This window comes from Numenius arquata, chromosome 20, assembly GCF_964106895.1.
Source record: "Numenius arquata chromosome 20, bNumArq3.hap1.1, whole genome shotgun sequence".
Lineage (NCBI taxonomy): Eukaryota > Metazoa > Chordata > Aves > Charadriiformes > Scolopacidae > Numenius > Numenius arquata.
In genome coordinates this window covers 4,964,361-4,983,330 of record NC_133595.1, presented here as the reverse complement: position 1 = coordinate 4,983,330, position 18,970 = coordinate 4,964,361, and the positions used below count along the sequence as shown (strand labels likewise).

At 47.3% G+C, this 18,970-nt stretch overlaps 1 protein-coding gene across 2 annotated transcripts; it reads right to left on the bottom strand.

Moving 5' to 3' along the window:
* Positions 1 to 2,389: 2,389 nt before the first annotated feature.
* GPR157 (G protein-coupled receptor 157) lies at positions 2,390 to 16,196 on the bottom strand. 2 transcript variants are annotated; one of them, XM_074161628.1, is made up of 5 exons: positions 15,731 to 16,196; positions 9,188 to 9,401; positions 6,592 to 6,786; positions 5,797 to 6,060; positions 2,390 to 3,497 (listed from the first exon to the last, which is right to left on the bottom strand). In XM_074161628.1, exons 1-4 carry the CDS (start codon positions 16,105 to 16,107, stop codon positions 5,839 to 5,841), a joined length of 1,008 nt encoding a protein of 335 aa, XP_074017729.1. In that variant the 5' UTR covers positions 16,108 to 16,196; the 3' UTR covers positions 2,390 to 3,497; positions 5,797 to 5,838. The 2 variants fall into 2 exon arrangements, 1 of the variants encoding a protein (XP_074017729.1); XR_012463613.1 differs by having other exon boundaries at positions 2,635 to 3,497; positions 5,784 to 6,060.
* Positions 16,197 to 18,970: the final 2,774 nt, after the last annotated feature.

Here is an 18,970-nt window from a genome sequence, read left to right as displayed (position 1 = left end):
CAAGCACATTCTCAATTTCAGCTACAGCCCATATTAAGCTTCTTACATCTGCTCTTCACCCCAGAGCGTGTTTGTCTGAGGACATTAATTCAACTCTGCATCTTTTCTCCTCCGCACTTCTCCACCACATGGTAAGAGCTCCCATGCACATATACAGGGAACTATTTACACTCAGCCCAATTGTCTGTGCTCAAAGTTGGATCCTAAGAAATCCTGATATCTTTGGCAAAAATAGTTAAGAGGGGAGACTTAGTTTCCAGGAGAATAAGTCTGCTGGAGAACATTAGCAGTGAGCTATAGAAAAGAGATGGTTAGATGAGGAGCTGGCAGCCAGCCATGCTGCAGGGATGCTGATTGCAATGCTGCGGTACGGAGACGTCTTAGGAGACATCCCACAGTTTATGTCAGAGTACGACATTAGCAGCCTTCTCACCTGCATTTTCGTAAGGAATTGCATAATTCTGTTGAGGCTAATTAAATACTATATGCAGTCCTGAGCTACAACTGGGGCCTCAAGGTCAAACAATAGTTTCAGTAAATGATTTGCCTGCAAATAAGTCATGTACAGATACTGCTTTACCAGCTGCATAAATCACTTCCAGCCAATTTAGCAAGAGGTAGATATGGCAGTCTGATCCCTAGCAATAGGAAAGGAGGTTGCTGGATAAATAAGCACACTCTGCAGGGAAACAGCAGCAGACATGAAGCTCTGGAACTAAGAGGTGAGCGAGACCCTATTTTTGCTGCACAAAGGCAATGGCAGGTAGCATCCTGCCAACCTTCTTCCTTTTCCATTGCTGCCCTCAAAGACCATCTCAGAAGAGCCTCAGCCACACAGATGCATCCCCAAAATAAAAACAAAGCAGCAGACCGATCTGTAAACTTACCATACCACGATGTGATAAGTTGGCCTGGGAACTGTGTGGTCCTTTCTCTATTGGCAGGGTTGGGTGACCCAAAGATGTTTCAGAAAGTGTTGGAATGCTTGGGCATTAAATCTCCATCTGTACTTTGTTCAGCAGAAGCACCCAACTGTCAAAATACCCACGCTGCCCTCTTGGACCTTAGTGGGTTCACTTCTCTATCCAGGACAGAATTTTCGACTGTGCCAGCCAAGATCTGCCTTTTACCAGCTCATGCCACCCTGCATTAATTTCTGCAGTTCCACCTAGGCTTGCACAGACTACAAGATACACAGAATTCAGTGCAGCACAACAGAAATCCCCACTGCTTCTGAGCAGCAGGAGCAACTCATATTATGCAACCCTAAGTCTTAAAAACATTAGGTTTGGCAGCTTTAGAGTACTCTGGTGTCACCTCTGTAACTGTTCTTCATGATGAGAAGATAGTAGTGGCACAACCAGACATTACTTTTCTAAGATGCTCCTCTGCTTTAGCAACAAGATTTACCCTTTTCTTGCAAACAGATGGTTCTTGAAACACCTAACTTCTAGGTTTTAAAGTAAAACTGCCACCACCCAAATTCTCCTGTACTACAGAATCTTGGTTCACTCCCAGAGCCAGGGATCGTCTTGCACAGTTAGACTCAAGTCTTGGCAAGAAGACAAAAAGCAGGGGTTAAAAAAAAAAAAAAAGGTGAATAGGATTTTGAAACAACCAAATCAGTATCAACAGTGCTGGTAAGTAGTGTAACAGCACTGATAGTATGTATAGGTGTATAAAGGTAACATTTTTCTCAAGGGCTTGTCATGCAGTCAGAAGGCAGAGTGTAGATGCAAAGGACACATTGCAAGTCCCCCTGACAAGGCGGACAAAAATACCGCAAAGAGCCTTCGCTCACTTCTAACCCAGCAGAACAAACAAGCTTCCCTCTGCTTGCTGCCTACAGCATCTGGACTCCTTTCCTCGCCTGTCCAGATCAACCAGTTGAATTTGGGCACGGTTATAAACCAGGCTAAAGCAGATACCCCAGCTGGGAAGCACTGTGCAGTCCTAGTAACAGACACTGTCGCTCGGTTGTGAATCCAGCCATGGCCCAGCACCGCTGATTACGCTGGGGGTAACGGGGTCTTGGCTGCTTCCAGCCAAGAGACAGGCAAAGTTTGAACCTATCCCGAGAAAAGTTCATTCACAGGTTGGAAACACGTGGCAGCTTACAAAGCAATACTCAGCTGTCAGCCGGCCCATGCCTCAGGCGTTTTTGCCCCCATAATGACCTGAATTTTCTCTTATCTGGGCAAGTCCTGGGATGGCACCAGCTCTCCCCAACGTTAGTCCCACCTACCTTACAGCCTGGCCTCATCCAGAGAAAGTGAAATCTGTAATCTCATAATTACAGAACGTTTGTAATCGCACACAGCCAAGAGCCACAGTCCATAAGGTCAGCGAGAGCCACACACTCCTCAGAGGTCTTTCCACAGTTCATATCAATAGGTCAGTAAGAATGAACTATAATAACAGTAGTGAACAGGTTGCTCAAACTGATAAAAGGTTTACATTTCTACACATATTAAAAAAAAAAAAAAAAAGAGGAACATACCTACAAATAGGTAGAGATTTGTCTTCCTGTACATGCCTTAGTCTTTACAGTAGACACAAAATAAACCTGAAGGAAGATCTTGCAATAGTTTCTCATCCAAATTCTCCAAGGGGCTGACCCACCACAACATGATTGAACAATGTCTTGGTAAAGAAACAGAACTTTATTTTGTAAACGTTGCGAGAAAATGTTTAAAAAAAAACCAAGCAAGTGAGGAGCTGTAAATAAGGTAAAACACTATCTCCAAAAAGCAAAAAAAAACCCATTCCGTCCCCAGCTCCGATATGACACTCCCAAAGCAGGAGCAGACGGTAGCCTGTGCTGCAGCAGAGGACATCTGGAGTTCAGAGCACAGCCAGGCACCACCTTGCTGCTGGTGAGGGCTGTCCTTGCTGGAGGCTGGGACAGTTACATCCAGACATCCCTGAGCACCAAGGGGGTTCTGCAGAGTCCAGATTTCCCCAGGAGGCAATAAGCACGCTGCCACCACAAACCCTGATGGCGACAACCCCCAGCCACCAAGGAGGAGGACTAAACCATCAAGAGGAACCATCCATCACCACCACAAAAACAAGCACGTTTGCACACTATTGTCCACGTTCAAGTGAAGAACAGGAGCCACTCCAGAGCTCCCTGGAAGACCTCGCACACCAGGACTGGAATCCATGCTCAGGATAGTAGTCCTGTTGAGCAGTTACTAAAGTTTTCCTATCGCCATGGTATTTGTTCACCCCAGAACTCACAATACATTTGCCTTGTCAGACAGAAAAGCAAAACCCCAAACAATTTTTCAGATTTATAGTGGAGGGAGAGGACAAGGAGGGAAGAAAACCAGGCAGTTGGAGTACGGCCAAATAGTATCTTCCAGAGGATCCTGAGCAAAGTCCAAGAGCAGATGCCGAGGAGGAGTGGGACCTCTTCTGTCTGCTCAGCTGCTCCAGCGGTGCTTTTTCCCAGGCTTTAGCTCCCTCTGTGGGACTCCGGGACAATCCCGCACCTGCTCAAAATGAAATACAGTTAAAATTCAGGAGAGCCCCATCTTCTCACAGCCAATGTGCACAGGTTTGCCCTGAGCCAGGACAACAGGCTTGCTGCAGCTCAAGCCGCGGGGATGTCACCTTGCCTCAGCTGAAAACAGGCATGATGGACCCGTTCCTAAAGTACAGCCAGGTACCCCGACCTCAGCCACCTTCAGAAAGAGTTAAAATCCTCCAGTCCATGCCCGACAGGAAAGAGTTCAGAGACATCTTCACAAACAAGGAGAGCCGCCTCCAGCACCATCCCTGCACTTGCACTTCAGAGACTGAGGGGGACCTGCCAGGAGCAGCCAAGCATTTCTGCGCAACACCTCCCCTCTTATCCCATCGCCCTTTACATTTAGGCTGCAGTCAGCTTCAGCGTTAGGAACTGCAGGGACTTCTAAAAAGTTCTCTGCTGACTGTTTTTCTTTCTCTGTCCTTGCCGACGTGAAGATGGCCAGAGACTTTCCGCTTGTATCAGCGTAGGTGCTATTGCCAATAGCTGGTCTCCACGAACCAGCAGGCTTCCCTGAACCCCTGCGAGCTGGAAATGTAATTCTGTCGAGCTGCACATTCCTCCAAAAAACATTTCTCAGAGCTCTGTAATGGAAAAGGGCATACTGAGAACAAGGAGTCTGTTTTGATTAGGGTTTTTTTTGAGGGGGTGGTTGGTTTTTTTGTGTTTGTGGTGTCTTGTTTTCCCTTAAGCCAAGTTGGTGACAATTTTACTTCCTCTCTTCAGGGCTGGCTCAAAAAAGCTGAACACAGCACAATTTTAAGTCTCAAAATGTAAGGGTTAGTGCCCTGCCTTTCTGCAAGAGGCTTTTAACGTAGCTCCTCTTTCCAAGCCACATGGGATTAACACGAGGTTGAGCTACTAAGGTTGCTACTTAGCTTTTAGAAGTTTAAAAAAGCCTTTTGAAAGAAGGCAAAAATCTCTTGAAGTCATCTATGCCAGAGATAAGATGCTTTCATCTACAATTCAAAGACTCTAGTGATGCTAAAGAGCTGAACCCCTCTACAGCCCCATGGAATGGGTTAATGGGCTCCTGAGGACTCCACCTTCCCATGCTTACACAGCCTGCATACAAGGAGACTTAAATATACTAATATCATAATAAAGTTAATGTCAAGTCTTCAATTCAGGAGATAGCAGGACTCGCCTCTGCCTATAGTCCCGTGAGATCACTGCATCATCTAACTGCTCCGCATGCTGTTAACAGGACTAAAATTAAACTAATAAGAGCAGCTTTTGAACAGCTGGGTGCCTGGAGCAGCGGGAGCCCAACAGCTGCCCTCTCTCCCCAGGCAATTCATGAGGCTCCTGTTCTTTTTGCGAGAACTCGTTATACAAATTAAAAAGAATTGTCAATGGATTAAAAAAAAATCCTTTTTTGGAGGGAGCTTTGTGGTCTGTGAGGACAAGAAACAGATGTATGTGAGAGGTTTACTCAGAGACCGACCAGACCCGATACCCAGTTTGCTTTCCAGGATGCTCAGCCCCTGCTGTGCCCCACGAGCTGGGCTGGCTCGTTGCCTTTCAGACTCAGCCCTTGTTACCACTGTGTGCCCTGCAGGTTTTTACCTCCTTCAGCTGCACTCTGTTACTGAAGAGAGTGCTATCAATATCCACCTCACAGACAGGAACCCACACAGCACCCCAACCGCTCCTAGATGGATTAAGTCTGCAACCATCACTCAGGAGGTCAAGCCCAAGGAAACAAGACGCTTACACAGCCAGACCCCTGCAAGGGCATCACTGTCCAATCTTGCACCCAAAACGATGAAGAGCTGCTGTCAAGTTTTTGCTCCTACAGATATTCTACATAAGCTTGGATGAATCACCCTCCACTTCCTTACGATGATCGGCAGCAGGGATTGTGTTGCATTACAAGGAATACTTGAGGCACTAAATACACCTGAACCATGCAGTAGTGAAGAAATGTACGTGTGCGTGGTATTTTATATTCAGGAGGAGACACTAATTCCTCTTCTTCGGTTTTCACTGGTGTCCTGCCCTTGTGGGCCAGACAGCGCTGCAGTCCATTTCCTCATTTTACAGGCCTGAGTAACATTCAGCACCCCAGCTCACAGGGGAGGGGAGCGGATCAGTTCTATAAATGGTTTCACCCCAAAGGAGCATGACGGGGAGCTGCTCTAGAGCCAGACAGGGAACCCCCACAGCGGCTGCAGAAACCTCCCTCTCTGTCAACTGCTGTCCCCCACCCCTCACATCACGAAGCCACGCAGGAGGAAAGACTCACACTAGATCTTTACCAAGGAAGAAGAAATCAGCACTGAGGTGTCGGCAGCCCAGCCTCAGGTGCTGGAAAGTGGGGGTTTTGTCCTCTCAGGGCCTGGCACGTCCTTGTCCTTGTGGGGCTCTGGGCGCTGCCAGTGGCTGTTTGATCTTCCCAAAGGCCAGTCCAACTCATCGTAGCGGCAACAGCAAATGGAGGAAAACAGCCGAGTCCGGACCACCCGCGTACAGAGGACAAACATAATACAGTTGGCACCTCCTTGGAACGTGTTACCGATTCCCTGCAAGGGCAAGAAAGGAATTAACCAGTGCGTTCCTACAGGCATCTCCCCGGAAAAGAGCAAACATCGTGTCACTGCCCACTGACAGCAAATCCCACCTAAATGAGAAAAACAGATTCAGAAAAAATCAAACCTTGCACCCCAAATCAGACCAGATGGCTGTTGTGGGCTGCTGTTTCTACAGCCTGGTCTGGGAGAGGAGCAGGCTGAGCCCTGCAGAAGGGCAGACCCCCAAAATCTCTGGTCTGAGCCTGCTTTTCCCACAAGCAGCCGGCGTTGCCCAACACTCCCACTGCAGTTATTCTCTGTAGCCACTAGATGCTGCTGAAACAGCTATTGCTGAGCGAGCATCCCAGACAGTGCCTCCCTGCAGGCTGCAGATGTTCTTGCAATGAGCATTTCTTACCAGTACGCGCTGCATCCTGCCACAAAAAAAAAGTAATATTAAAAGTAATATTAAAATATAAAAGCAACAAAGCCTTATCTCCCTCCCAGATCCTCCTTCTAATGCATTTCCTGGCAAATACTTACATGCAGGACAACCAGGACTGAATTTTGCACTGCAGGGGAGTTACAGAGGGTCAGAATGAATCGCACAGTGCTCCAGATGCGGAGGATGATAAAGATGACAGGGATGAGAATCAACTTCTTATCTGCTATGGAAGTCCGGGGTGGAAATGCAGGTGCTCTTGAGAGAATGGGGCGATATTCTGAGAGAGCGGCATGCTTCCGTGGAGGGTGGGAGGGAGACAAAAAACGTGAACAAAAAGCTACACACATTGGACATTTAGCTCCAGGGATTCTTTCCAAAGCAAACTACATTTTTGCATCTTGCGGGAAGTTAGCAGGGACACAGCTATGAGCACCCGTCTTCAGCCAAATTCTGCCCTTGGTAACATAAACACTCCTGCTTAAGCCAAGGAGTGGCAAATAAAGGAAATCCGACCCTTATCAGAGTCTCACTAAAGCTTTATATTAACAAACATCACTACGCAGTTGCCAAGAAACCAGGTCATAACAATGTAAAAAAGAAAAAAGCGGTGCTCCACAAAATACTTTTGCTGGTCCAGTGACCTGGCCCCATCGCTGCTGGCTTTACCACCTTGTAAATGCACGGTGTGGCCTTGGAAAAGCCCCCTGATACACAGATATACATATGGGAAAGGTCTGGCTCACCCTTCTCAAACTATTCAAACTTTTGGCCTTCACCACAGCCACAACCAACAGGTTCCAGAAAGAATTTATGCCCAGGTGTGCTACTGCTGCCTGATTGCTGACCACATACTGTCAGCAATGGGCTTCCATGGATCCCATAGGCAAGCCATCAAGCCTCTCTCTAGGAGCACATGTAGAAAAATCTATCAGGGATGTGTGCTCTGGATCAGGGTGGTTGGAGGTGCAAAGCCCAAGAGACCTCCCTATGGTAGAAGCTACTGGATGCACGCAGATTCCTGGATGGGGGAGAACAGGGGAACCCAGAGCAGCTGCTGGGACACACGATGCTGAATGACGCTGAATACCAGGGTGTTAACGTGGGTGAAGAGATTAAATCTCAGGGTAGCAGACCTGCAAAAAACTATTCCTCCTACCATCAGGGCGACAGAGAATACACAACTGATGCATAGTATTCTCCTTCACTCCAGTACTCCCAGTCCTGACACCCTACCTCCTCTGGAACAGAGCTGTATGACAACATTGCACGGTGGCCTGAGTCAAAGCCTGCTGAGGGCTTTCAGCACAGCTTCCCATCCACTCCCACGCAGCCTTTTCCATTTGGAAAGCCCTTAGCACACACCCTGCACCCGTCCCCCACAACAGCTACTTCCATAATGTCTCAGACTGCTCAGGAGCCCCTGCTGCAAAACCCCCTTCAGCCCAAACCCAGCCCCGGCTGCCTCTTGTTCCTCCTAGGAAGGGGCAGACCTCCTGCCAGCAAAGAGCCTCCGTAAGCAGGGTACCAGGCTTGGCAAAATCCCTAGCGATGAGAAGAGAGACTCTCCGGTCCAGAAGGTCCCATGTGCTGCTGCTCCAGCCCTCAGCTCCCCCCACTATGAGAACGGTGAGCACCGCCTGCCCGCAGCACTGCTCCTGTGGGCCAGGGCTGGGAGCGGGGACGGGAGAGCCCGGTGCCCGAGAATCCCTGGCAGAGCAGGAGGGAGAGAGCCTGGTCTGGTGGGGGCTCAAGTTTCCCGGCAGTCACGCTGCTATCTTTGACAGCGGCTGGAACACGGCGTCCTGTCTGATTTATGTCAGGTGATGGTGACAGGCACTGGCAAACCCTTCCCAACACCCCTTTCCCAGGACCCTTGTTACTGCTTAAGGCTACGTCGTTCTTCCAACTCATCTGTTGTATCCTGCCCGAACCAGATCTGTGTTCATCCCTAATGACCACAGCAAGCAAGTTTGCAGTGGCAGCATTTTCCAGAAGGACATCTATCCAGATGTTTCAGTTTTTTACCCTAATAAAACTCATATAAAAAAAAGGAATCTCTGGATGTAGTTCCTCCTGCCACTCTCAGTCTAGATTTCTCTATCATGCAGATGTTGTCCTAGATACCTGGATTCTTTGTGTGCACAAGGAACTGCAGCAAATAAGCCTCTGAATTCTGAAACCCTCCCAGGGCAGGGTGTCTTCCTGTATTGTGGATGCATATGGTGCCTAATGCTACAGTGCCCGGACTCCCAAATGGGGCTTTATGCTGCAAGTACAAAACAGGTATTCATAAATGCAAACTATCATTAGAGATCCTAAAATGACTGAGGTTAGGCAAGTCCAGATGCCAATCTCGGGCTTGGTACAAGCGAAACTGTGGAAGACTGACTAAAGCTGAATTGTGTCCTTCACATCCTGTTTCAATTCTTACTGTAGGATTTACATTTCACTCATGTACATCCCATAACCCCTTAAGTTGCCAAAAGGCTTTCACATCCTTCTTGTGCCATGTCATGCTGCTGTAGGCTGCTCAGCCAGGTGTACTGCTTCTCCCGGTGCCGGATGCATCGCAGCCGTGTATGAAGCAATTCCTGCCTGTGTAGCTGCTAAATACGCAGCAAACTCGTCAGAGCACGGGAGGATATAATCACACTGCAATTCTGTAACCTAAGCTGAAAGTGGCAAAATACTCACCGCTCTGTTAATGTGCTTCTTGATGAGAATGTAGAGCACCGGCAGAGTCACATAGGCCAGTATCTCCCAAACTTTCCCCGTTAACAACATCCACAAGAGCCGGTCCTCTGCATCCAAGTTGACCCAACACCAGCCCACGGAAACGTTGGAGGCATCATAACCTATCTTCTTCAGAGCAACAGCAGCCACCGTAATGCCAAGGGGGACTCCCCAGCTGAGGAAAGAAGATGAAGAGCAAGGTTAAGCCAAGAACAGACTCGGTTTAGTCCCTCCACACCCCAGGGAGGGATTCTCCATCAGACAGGATGCCAATACCCAATTCCAGAACATCAACACTCCTGCGTCAGGCTGAAGGAGTGACTGACAAACAGGTATTTGACAGCATATGAATGTGGGCTGCAAATCCACTTCCTGGGGACCCCCCCTAGGAACCTGGATCCCCAGTCCTGAAGGACAAACGTATAACGATGTGCCACACTCTGAACTGGAACTTGGCTGGCACAGCAAGCGGTCAGGGTCCAGCGAGGTGAACAGGAGACATCCCAACTACTCCCCTTGTCCCGTTTCCTCCTGCAGACAAGTGAGGCTGAGGATTTAACAATGCCTGAGCGTTGTACAAGGTGACCATCCTGTAGGACCCAGCCATTCAAGAGCAAGCTGGCCAATTCACAGCTGTCAGAACAAGCGACCAAATCCCACGTTCTGATTCCCAAGTGACACCTGGCACAAAGGACCAGCGCACAAAAAAATCTGCAATTTTATTCCATCAGTGTGGTTTTCATTTGTTTTGTTTTTAAATGGAGGTGTAGCCAATATTTTGGGAGCAAAAGGATAATTTCTGAAGGACAAAGGGCAAGTTTCTTGCCAAGGAAAAGCACTGGCAGTAACAGCAAAAAGCTAAGAAAGCAAAGAGGAGCCACATTCACGTAATTTGGAGCTGTGTTTTGACTTTGGCTTCTCCCTTGACAGCAGAGGCAAATATAGGGAAGCATTTAGAAGAAAAATAACTGCGGTGACACGTATGAATTAAGTCATTCAGCAGCTCGAGCTGCCCACAAAAAAAATACCATGAGCAAGAACTGAAAAATTCCATGAGCCCACATGCAAAAATACTCAGCCCCTTCCTGGGTGCTGTTAATACCCCGGAATTTTTGGGCTGCCCTAGGCTGTCATGTGCAACTCACAAATTACTCCACCACCGAAATACCGCCCTGCGTTCAGCTGAATGCATCACCTGCCCTTCCCGTGTTCACCCTCAGAGAAAGGTTCTCTTGGAGCCTTAAGAGGGACAAGGACACTTCCTCGATAAATGACACAAGCCGTTCAGAGAGTGCTGAGACCCAGCTTCCAGCACAACCCTCCTGGTCTCTCCCGGTGCACAGAAAGCCAAGCCGCTACTGCATCACTCTCGTTACCCTCCTGGTTCACAATCCTCTTTCACCAACAGCCTGCAGCAGCTGCAGAGAACATGAAGAGGATCTTCCTCCTAAAATCAGTTTCACATGCATCAGACTACGCAGGAGACCAGCAGTTGCCTCGACCAGATTATCCGGAATTCCACAGCCCAACTGAAAAATCAGAGAGAGTCCCGTGATATTAGATCTCACAAATAACTCCATTTCCTACTCTTAAATAATGCCTGGGTTCACCTACTCAAGAAACAAATGTAAATATTATGCTGTAAAAAAAAAAAAAAAAATCAGTCAACCCCATAGCACGTTTAGAACATTTCGTTTCAGTGTTCAGTTCAGAACAGCTAGTGCTAATCCAAGCCAGTGTTGTTATTTAAGGACAGTTCTGCCCTCCCCATGCTATTATCAGAGCAGGCTTTCTAAAAACATTCCAAACATCGCCGCCACCACCACCATGAAAATATCTACACAACTCGAGACTCATTTTGGTAAAATGGTGATTTACCTGAAAACAAGAATTACAGAAGCAGAGACGTTCAGATTTCAGTACATTTGGAAGAACTGACCACTAAGGTAAAGAATTCAAGAGAACTGGCACCTCCTTAAAGAAATCATAGTAAGGCACACAGGCACAAATGAGTCTAGCACCAAGAAAAAGGAAGTGTATTAAGAAACTAATTTGTCTAAATAATGATCTCCACAGTGACCTGAAACTGAAAGAGAATTCTATGAGAAGATAAAACCAGGTCAAATTACTAGGCAGGGATATAAGAGAGAACCGACACAGTAAGAGAGGACGTGGCAGGAATTAACAGACCACCAGGCGAGGGACTTAAAAACACCTTCAAGTGTCTAACTAGTAAAAGGAAGATTGTGGAAGAAAACTGCCACACATCAGGCAGCTAATTTTCACCCAAGTAGTGTATTGGGATCAGATGGCTATTACAAATAACACCAAGGACAAAGGATTACAAACTCAAAGTGAAATTAGACAATCTAGAAAGTAATCAGGCGTTTCTGTGAACTTCTTCAGCTCTGTTTTACAAAACTGGAAAGGAGAACTGAGACTAGTGATTTGATGATTCTTAAGAACCCCTAAATGACAGGTTCCCAAGCACTGGAAAATATCAGTGCTTTACACCCATTTAGAAGAATGAAGGAACAGAAGAATCAGAATATTCTACACTCAGGTCTTATGTAAAGACTGGAATTAAAAGGATCCAAGAAAACAGAAAGGCGGAAATTTTACTCTGAGCCCCAAAGACAGTGCAATTATGTAGGCTGGGCCTCTCAAAAGCACACTTGGATCTAAACGCAATCAGTGTGGGAGAGAAGGGGAAGAAGCTACTCCTGACACCTCTGTAAGGCGGCTGGCAGTCCCCTCTCTGAGGCAGATACAACAGTACTTATCTCCCTAATACAGTCCCCCCTATTAATAAAAATACATGCACCCCAGTGTATCCTTCCACACTAACACCCGTGCTGCCTCTATTAAGGCAAGACCCTTAAACTATAGCAGTGCACAGCCCAAGTTGTTTTGGTTTTCTTGTCCTCAGTGTGCCTGGGTCAGATTGGTTAATACCACATTTTGATTTATGCTGCACAGCTGCTTTTATTTTTTTTTCCCCTCCCAGAGGCTCTTGCAAGCCAGGAAGATTTGCAGTCACCTGCCTGTGCAGGTTAGACAACAAGCCATCCTGCCAGCAAGCCTGCAGGCGACTCCTTCTGGGGACAGGAATTTTTACTATGTAAAAAGAGATAAAAATAATTTAAAAAGAAAGCAGTCTTTTGGATATCCATCCCGTTTCAGAAAAGAGCTTTAACCATACATTGTAAGCAGAACTCCAGACCAAATCTGCTCCCATTTAATTTTTGCTTTCCCTCCCCCTCAAACATCAAACAAGAATATAAAAGCTAAGGTGCCAGCAGTCAGGGAGCTCACACTTTGGCTGGCCTGACCTACAAGCTTTTACGAACTCAATGATAAAGCCACAGCAAATTTCAAGAGATCCCTGCACGGCACAGGGAACACCGAGGGACTTAAGCCCAGTCCTGAAATTTAGCACTGGCACAATCGTGCGTGAGGCACCACTGAGGACTCGGACGTACAATACAGGAGTACATGAAAGGATGCCCAAGTACTCCGTGGACATACATGCACGTATACGCGTGGTTATAAACACATATAAGCACACACACATTCATATATATACGCACACACATCTATATTTTATTTTTTAATACATATATAAAAGTAAGCATATATATGCTTATAACCATCTGCATAGCCTGATCATGAAACGTAAATACCTCACAGGCTGACAGCGACTGCTACCAAAAACAAAGCAAGAAACAATCCCAGGGTGAGGGCTGGTCCATTCCTCACCCCCAGTTTGGATAAACTACTCTCACAGCAAAGATGATATTACCCAACTAAATGATATTTGATATTTAGAAGTTCAGAACAAGTGAGGTAGCCAGGAAATTTACGCTCTGGATGCCAGAACTTACACCTTACGACTAGATAAATATTTTGAAAGCTAACTGCAAGCTTGTTTTCAAAGCTCATCTGAGCTCAACACAAGCGGAAAACCAAAGCCTGTAATTCTCTCATCTAGCAGGGGAATAGGGGGATGTGTTACCACATGAATCAGTAAGGAACAAACCTGTTAGACAGGTTTCATCCAGTGTGACATCCTAATTTCCCTAAAAAGAAAATTTCAGGCGCTGACTTTCCAACATATATTTAGTCAGCTCCACTCAGCTCAAGAACAGTCTCTGGTTATACTCAACATTAAAAGAGCATTTACAAGCACTTGCCCCTTATGAGTAACTGCTTGTTAGTTAGAAGAATAGGAAACACGCATGACCAAGCTCCATCCTGCCTTGAATCCCTTCCAGAAGTGTCTCAGAAAGACTCTTCAGGCAACGGTCGCTGCATGACTGCATTAGCAACCTATCAAGGAGGACTGGGGTGGGGGAAATCCCAAATCCAAAAATCCCAGGTTCTTCCCTAGACAAAAATACTGGAAACTTATCTTTCAATCCTTAAAATGTCATCTGCCCTTTGCCACCTTTCCTTTTGCCCTAGACAGGTCTCCTTCACCTGCCTTCCGCAATTAACACGTGTTGGTACCTTCTTGTATCCGTTGCAGCAGTTCCTATCTGCACGGTACTGAGATTTTTAGGCTAGAAGCACCGCAGACAGATAGCCAGAGGGACTTGGAAGCACTGGAAGGAGTGAGGGGGAGCCATCTCCATGCATGACGTCCAGAATTTGATTTTATGATTGAGTTCTCAAGTAGCGACAGAAGTGCAGGGAAGGAAAAGAAGGAAGATGTGTCACAAGGGGATGAGTAGAGAACAGGTCCTCACTTGCTTTCTCTGGCTTTTCATACAGATCATAAAGCAGGAAGAAGCTTTAAACACTGTCTCTGCACAGAATGGGAGTCATCTACGACGCAGAAAGCTATCTATATTGCCCTTGAAACAGAGCAAATGGACCTGATCGATACCAAGAACAGAAGATAGCATTTTATTTTTACGATGAAGACCTGAAAACCAGCCTAGCGAATTCACCCAGAGGAAGTTCAGTTTGAACACTCCCTTCCTCTCCCTCGCAGGGTTAGAGCAATCTTTCAGGATTTTTATAGACTATAGAGTGCACAGATTACGGCCAACACGATTTCAGTGCATTTGCCTGCTTCTTTCTGCAGGCTGAGAAGCATTAAACCAGATGGAGAAGGTAAAGTACAGACAAAAGCCGCACAACAAGCGATTAGCAGACAGGAAAATTACAAATAGGCCAGATTTGCATCAACTCTTTGATGTAGCCTGATGCAGACAGCACGCCCATAATGAAGTCAGACTCCTTTTTAATGTTCCTTCAGCAACATGGGGCTCTACCGCCACTCCGTCCTCTCCACAATTCTTATGGAGCAACTCTCTCTTCGCTTGAAATGAAATAACCTAACGAAATCCACTGGCTCACTGCATCTTATTTCACCGTCCCCACCAGCAGCCGGGTGTACCCTGACGGATGCGCGGTCACCTCCCGTGCCTCCTGTGCAGACCTTCCTGCCCGGCGACAATTAGAACAGGTAGGGCAGGAACCGGAGCTCCTCCCTGGTTCACGCTTCGCCTTAATATCTTCCTCAGGCCCGCCTTTACCTGGACACAGCTCTAATTCAATCACCTCCCAAATGATGCTGTTTGGAAAGAAAAGGTGACAAACATTTGACTGAGAAACCAAAGAAAATTCAGTACTTGCCCCGATGGCTTTGTTTTTGTTTTTGTTTTTTTTTTTTTTTTTTGTTTTAAACCAGATCATTCCTCTTAATAATTTATTGCAAAAGCTCGGCAGCTCAGAGGACTAAAGGATCACTGTTTTGCTCAGCGCGGAGGTAGCACATGATTCCACAAGCTCAAATTGCATAATGAAAGCTTTTACTAAACGTGATGTGGAAAACCAGCTCGTTAAATAGCAGAAACTGAGACATAAAGCTACACTGTGCTCTGTTTTGTCTCGCTTTCAATCAAACACGCCAAAACAACCTTCAGAGGGCTTTTCCAGCAGCCTCCTCACTTGTAGACTATGTTCTCCTACATCACAGCAACCTGCCCGGGGAAAAGGGGAAGGATCTACAGACCAGGCTGATGCGGGGAAGTCGGGGACCTGCGGAAACACATCCCAAACACAGGAGTCCTGGCAGCAGCACGCTGGTATTGCAAACACAAGCTTCGTGATATTAGTAGGAGGTCAGAGCAGATTGTGGAAGGGAAAGCAGAAGCCAGGATTTTCAGAGTCACTATCTCTTGCCAGAGAGTTTTCTAGGTGGCCTTAAGCAAATAATTTTTTAAGTTTTCCACATCTCCATTTCTTCACTCAGGAGGGGAGGTGGGGGGGGAAATAAGCAGGGCTGGTTAGTTAAGACAGCAAAATCCCTGTTTAAAAGGCACTTGAGAAGGACACACTACCCTTAAGAACAGAGCAGGTGACTCGAGAGCCATCCCGGCACTTCATCCCGGAGCCGAGCCTTCCGCACGCAACGGCGGTGGCTCCTGGCCACCTGGGTGGGTGCCTTTGGGGTCCAAACCTGAGGGTCTCACCGGGACAGCCGACAGCACCCACCTCACGGCGTGGAAGCAGCAGAGCAAGCCTGTGCCCGTGGGCGAGCCCCTCACGATGGTGATATAGAGGTAGAGGGCAACCGCCATGGTCCAGAAGAAGGAGCTGGTGTTGGAGAAGGTGGAGAGGGCACCCTGCAGCACGCAGTCCCATGAGGTCCTGTCGAAGTCCCGCAGCACCCCGTAGAAGTAAGAGAGGGCTGAGAGGAGGTCCGCCAGCGACAGGTAGAGCAGGAGCTGGCGGGGACGAGTCCGCAGCTCGGGCCACAGGGCGTGGGTGCAGACCAGCAGGCTGGAGCCCAGGAAGGACAGCGCGCAGGACACCAGCACGACCGCCCGCTCCGAGGCGTACAGCTGCGTGGGGGGCAAGGGCTCGGGCATACCCGCAGGCAGGGCGCTGCGACGCGGCTCCGGTCCCAGCCGCTGCCGGGAGCGGCGGGAGCAGCCCCGCAGCCCGGCCCGGCCCCCCCGCCGTCATGTGAGCCCGGCCCGGCCCCGCCGCCGCCGCCCCCGCCGCTCCCGGGGGGAATCCCGGCGGACGGAGGGGCTGGAGCCCGCACCGAGAGGCGGTGGGAGACACCCTGCTGCCACCCCCCAAACCCCCCCCCAACCCCAGCCCAGGAACAACCTTTTTTTTTTTTTCTTTACTTAAAAAAAAAAAAAAAAAAAAACAAAAAAAACCCAAAAAAAACCCAAAACCAAACACACACAAAAAAACACCAGCAAAAAAACTGCAACAACCACCCCACCGTGACTGCCGGGTGCAGTGTCACAGCAGGAACTGATTGAAAAATAAGTGGTTTCGTTGGGTTTGAGTTTTTTTGTTTGTTTGCTTGTTTTTTGTTTTGGGGGTTTGGTTTGGTTTTGTTTTTGTTTTTTTTACTATTGTATCCTAAAAGCCACACTTGATACCCTTCTTCCAAGGAGAGCACACAACTCTCCCACCCTTTCCCAACACAGAACTGAATCTATGAATGAATCACAGAATGGTTTGGGTTGGGAAGGACCTTAAAGACCATCTAGTTCCAGCCCCCCCACCTCGCGTAGGGACACCTCCCACCAGACCAGGTTGCTCAAAGCCCCCTCCAACCTGGCCTTGAACCCCTCCAGGGATGGGGGAGCCACAGCTTCTCTGGGCAACCTGGGCCAGGGTCTCACCACCCTCACAGCAAAGAATTTCTTCCTGAGATCTCATCTCAATCTCCCCTCTTCCCGTTTGAAGCCATTACCCCTCATCCTATCACTACATGCCCTTATAAAGTCTCTCCCCAGCTTTCCTGTAGGCCCCCTTCAGATACTGGAAGGGGCTCTAAGGTCTCCCCAGAGCCTTCTCCAGACCAAACAACCCAATCTATCTGTGTATCTCAGTACTTCACAGAACACTCATGGGGACACAGTTTGAGCCATACATGATCAGATACCCAGGATCAGAGGTTATCAGGCAGCAATCCTCCCCCGGTTCCTTCACCCTCCCAAGGTGGCAGCAGTGTTATCTTTACCTTCCACATTCTTTCCTTTGAAACACCCCAGCGCTGACTCTTGCAGCTACTCCTGCAACCTGTGAAGTAGAAAATGATAAGCAGACACAATGGAGCATTCACTACCAGGTTAAACAGATTCTACATTTCTGTTGGTAAGAAAGTGACTTTTCCCCCTCCCTTTCAAAGAACTTCCAAGTTGAAAGCACGTCCTTGTTTGCTTCTAACTTGCCTGACACTTTACTGGCTTCCACACAGACAACTCAGACCTTACACCTTTGATGTGGGTAGTGATGTGCTCGGTTTCCAAAGGAGATGGTTATTGTTTCAGGTGATTTGTTCTCTCAAACAGCTTAATCATTTCCCAGCTACCCCGCAATGAAGGATCCCTGCTGAACTCACAATTTTTAACAAGATTTATTCTGACCTGTAAAACTTTATCCCCCACTCAAGCTTCTCTGAGTACCCTGAAGCCATCTAACACACCCAAACACATCCAACACATATCTTGAAAAAATCCACAAATTATTCAGTGTTTGCATTTTACTTTTGGCCATGGTGTCCTTTCAGTTTTACATTCCCATCTTCCAAACTGAGAAGGAGTTCTCAACATTTCAAATCACTTCTTTTGACTGGTCTTGTATTTAAAGCACACCATTTTACAACTCAGTTTTTCAGGATAACTAGTATTTAATTGAACTCTGGTTTTGCACTATTGCCACTTTACTGAAAAAAAAAAAAATATTGCACTTTAAAAAAAATAAATCTGCATTGCCCTCAGATGTGTAAGGGGGCCACTACTGCTTACATGGATTTAAGATTTAAGGTTTTCCCATTTTTCCACTGCAGCACTTCTTCCATTACTCCGCTGCCCAGCTGCATTCAAAACATGCAGCCAGTTCCACTGCCTCCTTAAGCTTTCGATGATCTTCATCTGCTTTTGACTTCTAAGTTCAAATCCAATTTTCTAGTGACTCCTGGAAGTCCTTGGGGATCCATCAGTTGGTCGGGATAAGTCTTCACACCCCCTCTTCCAGTTCACAAAGAGCTTTTCACTAACATTCAGCTATGCCTTGGCTACCTAGGATCAGGTGCCAGTTTGAATAAAGTCTTTAGAGCTCTTTATCAGATTGATTGAAATGAGTTTTGCCACAGCACAAAATGGGCCACATGGGTCAGAACACAGAGCACACCGCAAATGAACCATCTCTCCGTTGCCTTCCTTGTGCCATCAAACACCCTCCTTCTCCAGACATTCACCTCCGAGGACAAGTCACTCCACACTTCCCAAGAAGTTGCTAGATAGAACTTCAGAGCTTCTTAAAATTCTCTTTACTGAACCTCCAGCTGTATCCAGGCTTGGTGTGCTGCTTCTTGGTCACCTTGATGCATCTGTCCTTTGCTCTGTTAAAGTTACTTCCTTTGGAAACAAGATCTTTCTACGTACCTTTTCGACCTTTACCACTCAGTTAAACCTCAGCCAAGCAGGCTTTTACATTTAGAAGTTTATTTTGGAGTCTGATGCTTTCTGCATGTTCTTTATAGGAAAAGGAAGTTGCAGCAACTTGCATTTCCCCTGAACACAATCTGACACCAATAGCTTTTTTTAACTGATTATTCCTGGCTTTTTTTAGCTACCCTCTGACCCAAAAAAACCCACGAGGCAAAACTTTGTCAAGGCCGCATTCCCAGTTGTTGCTCTTACACATTCCTGGCTTCTTCCTCGTTCTTTGGTTTCCTTTTCCCCACTTTTATAGCTCAAGACA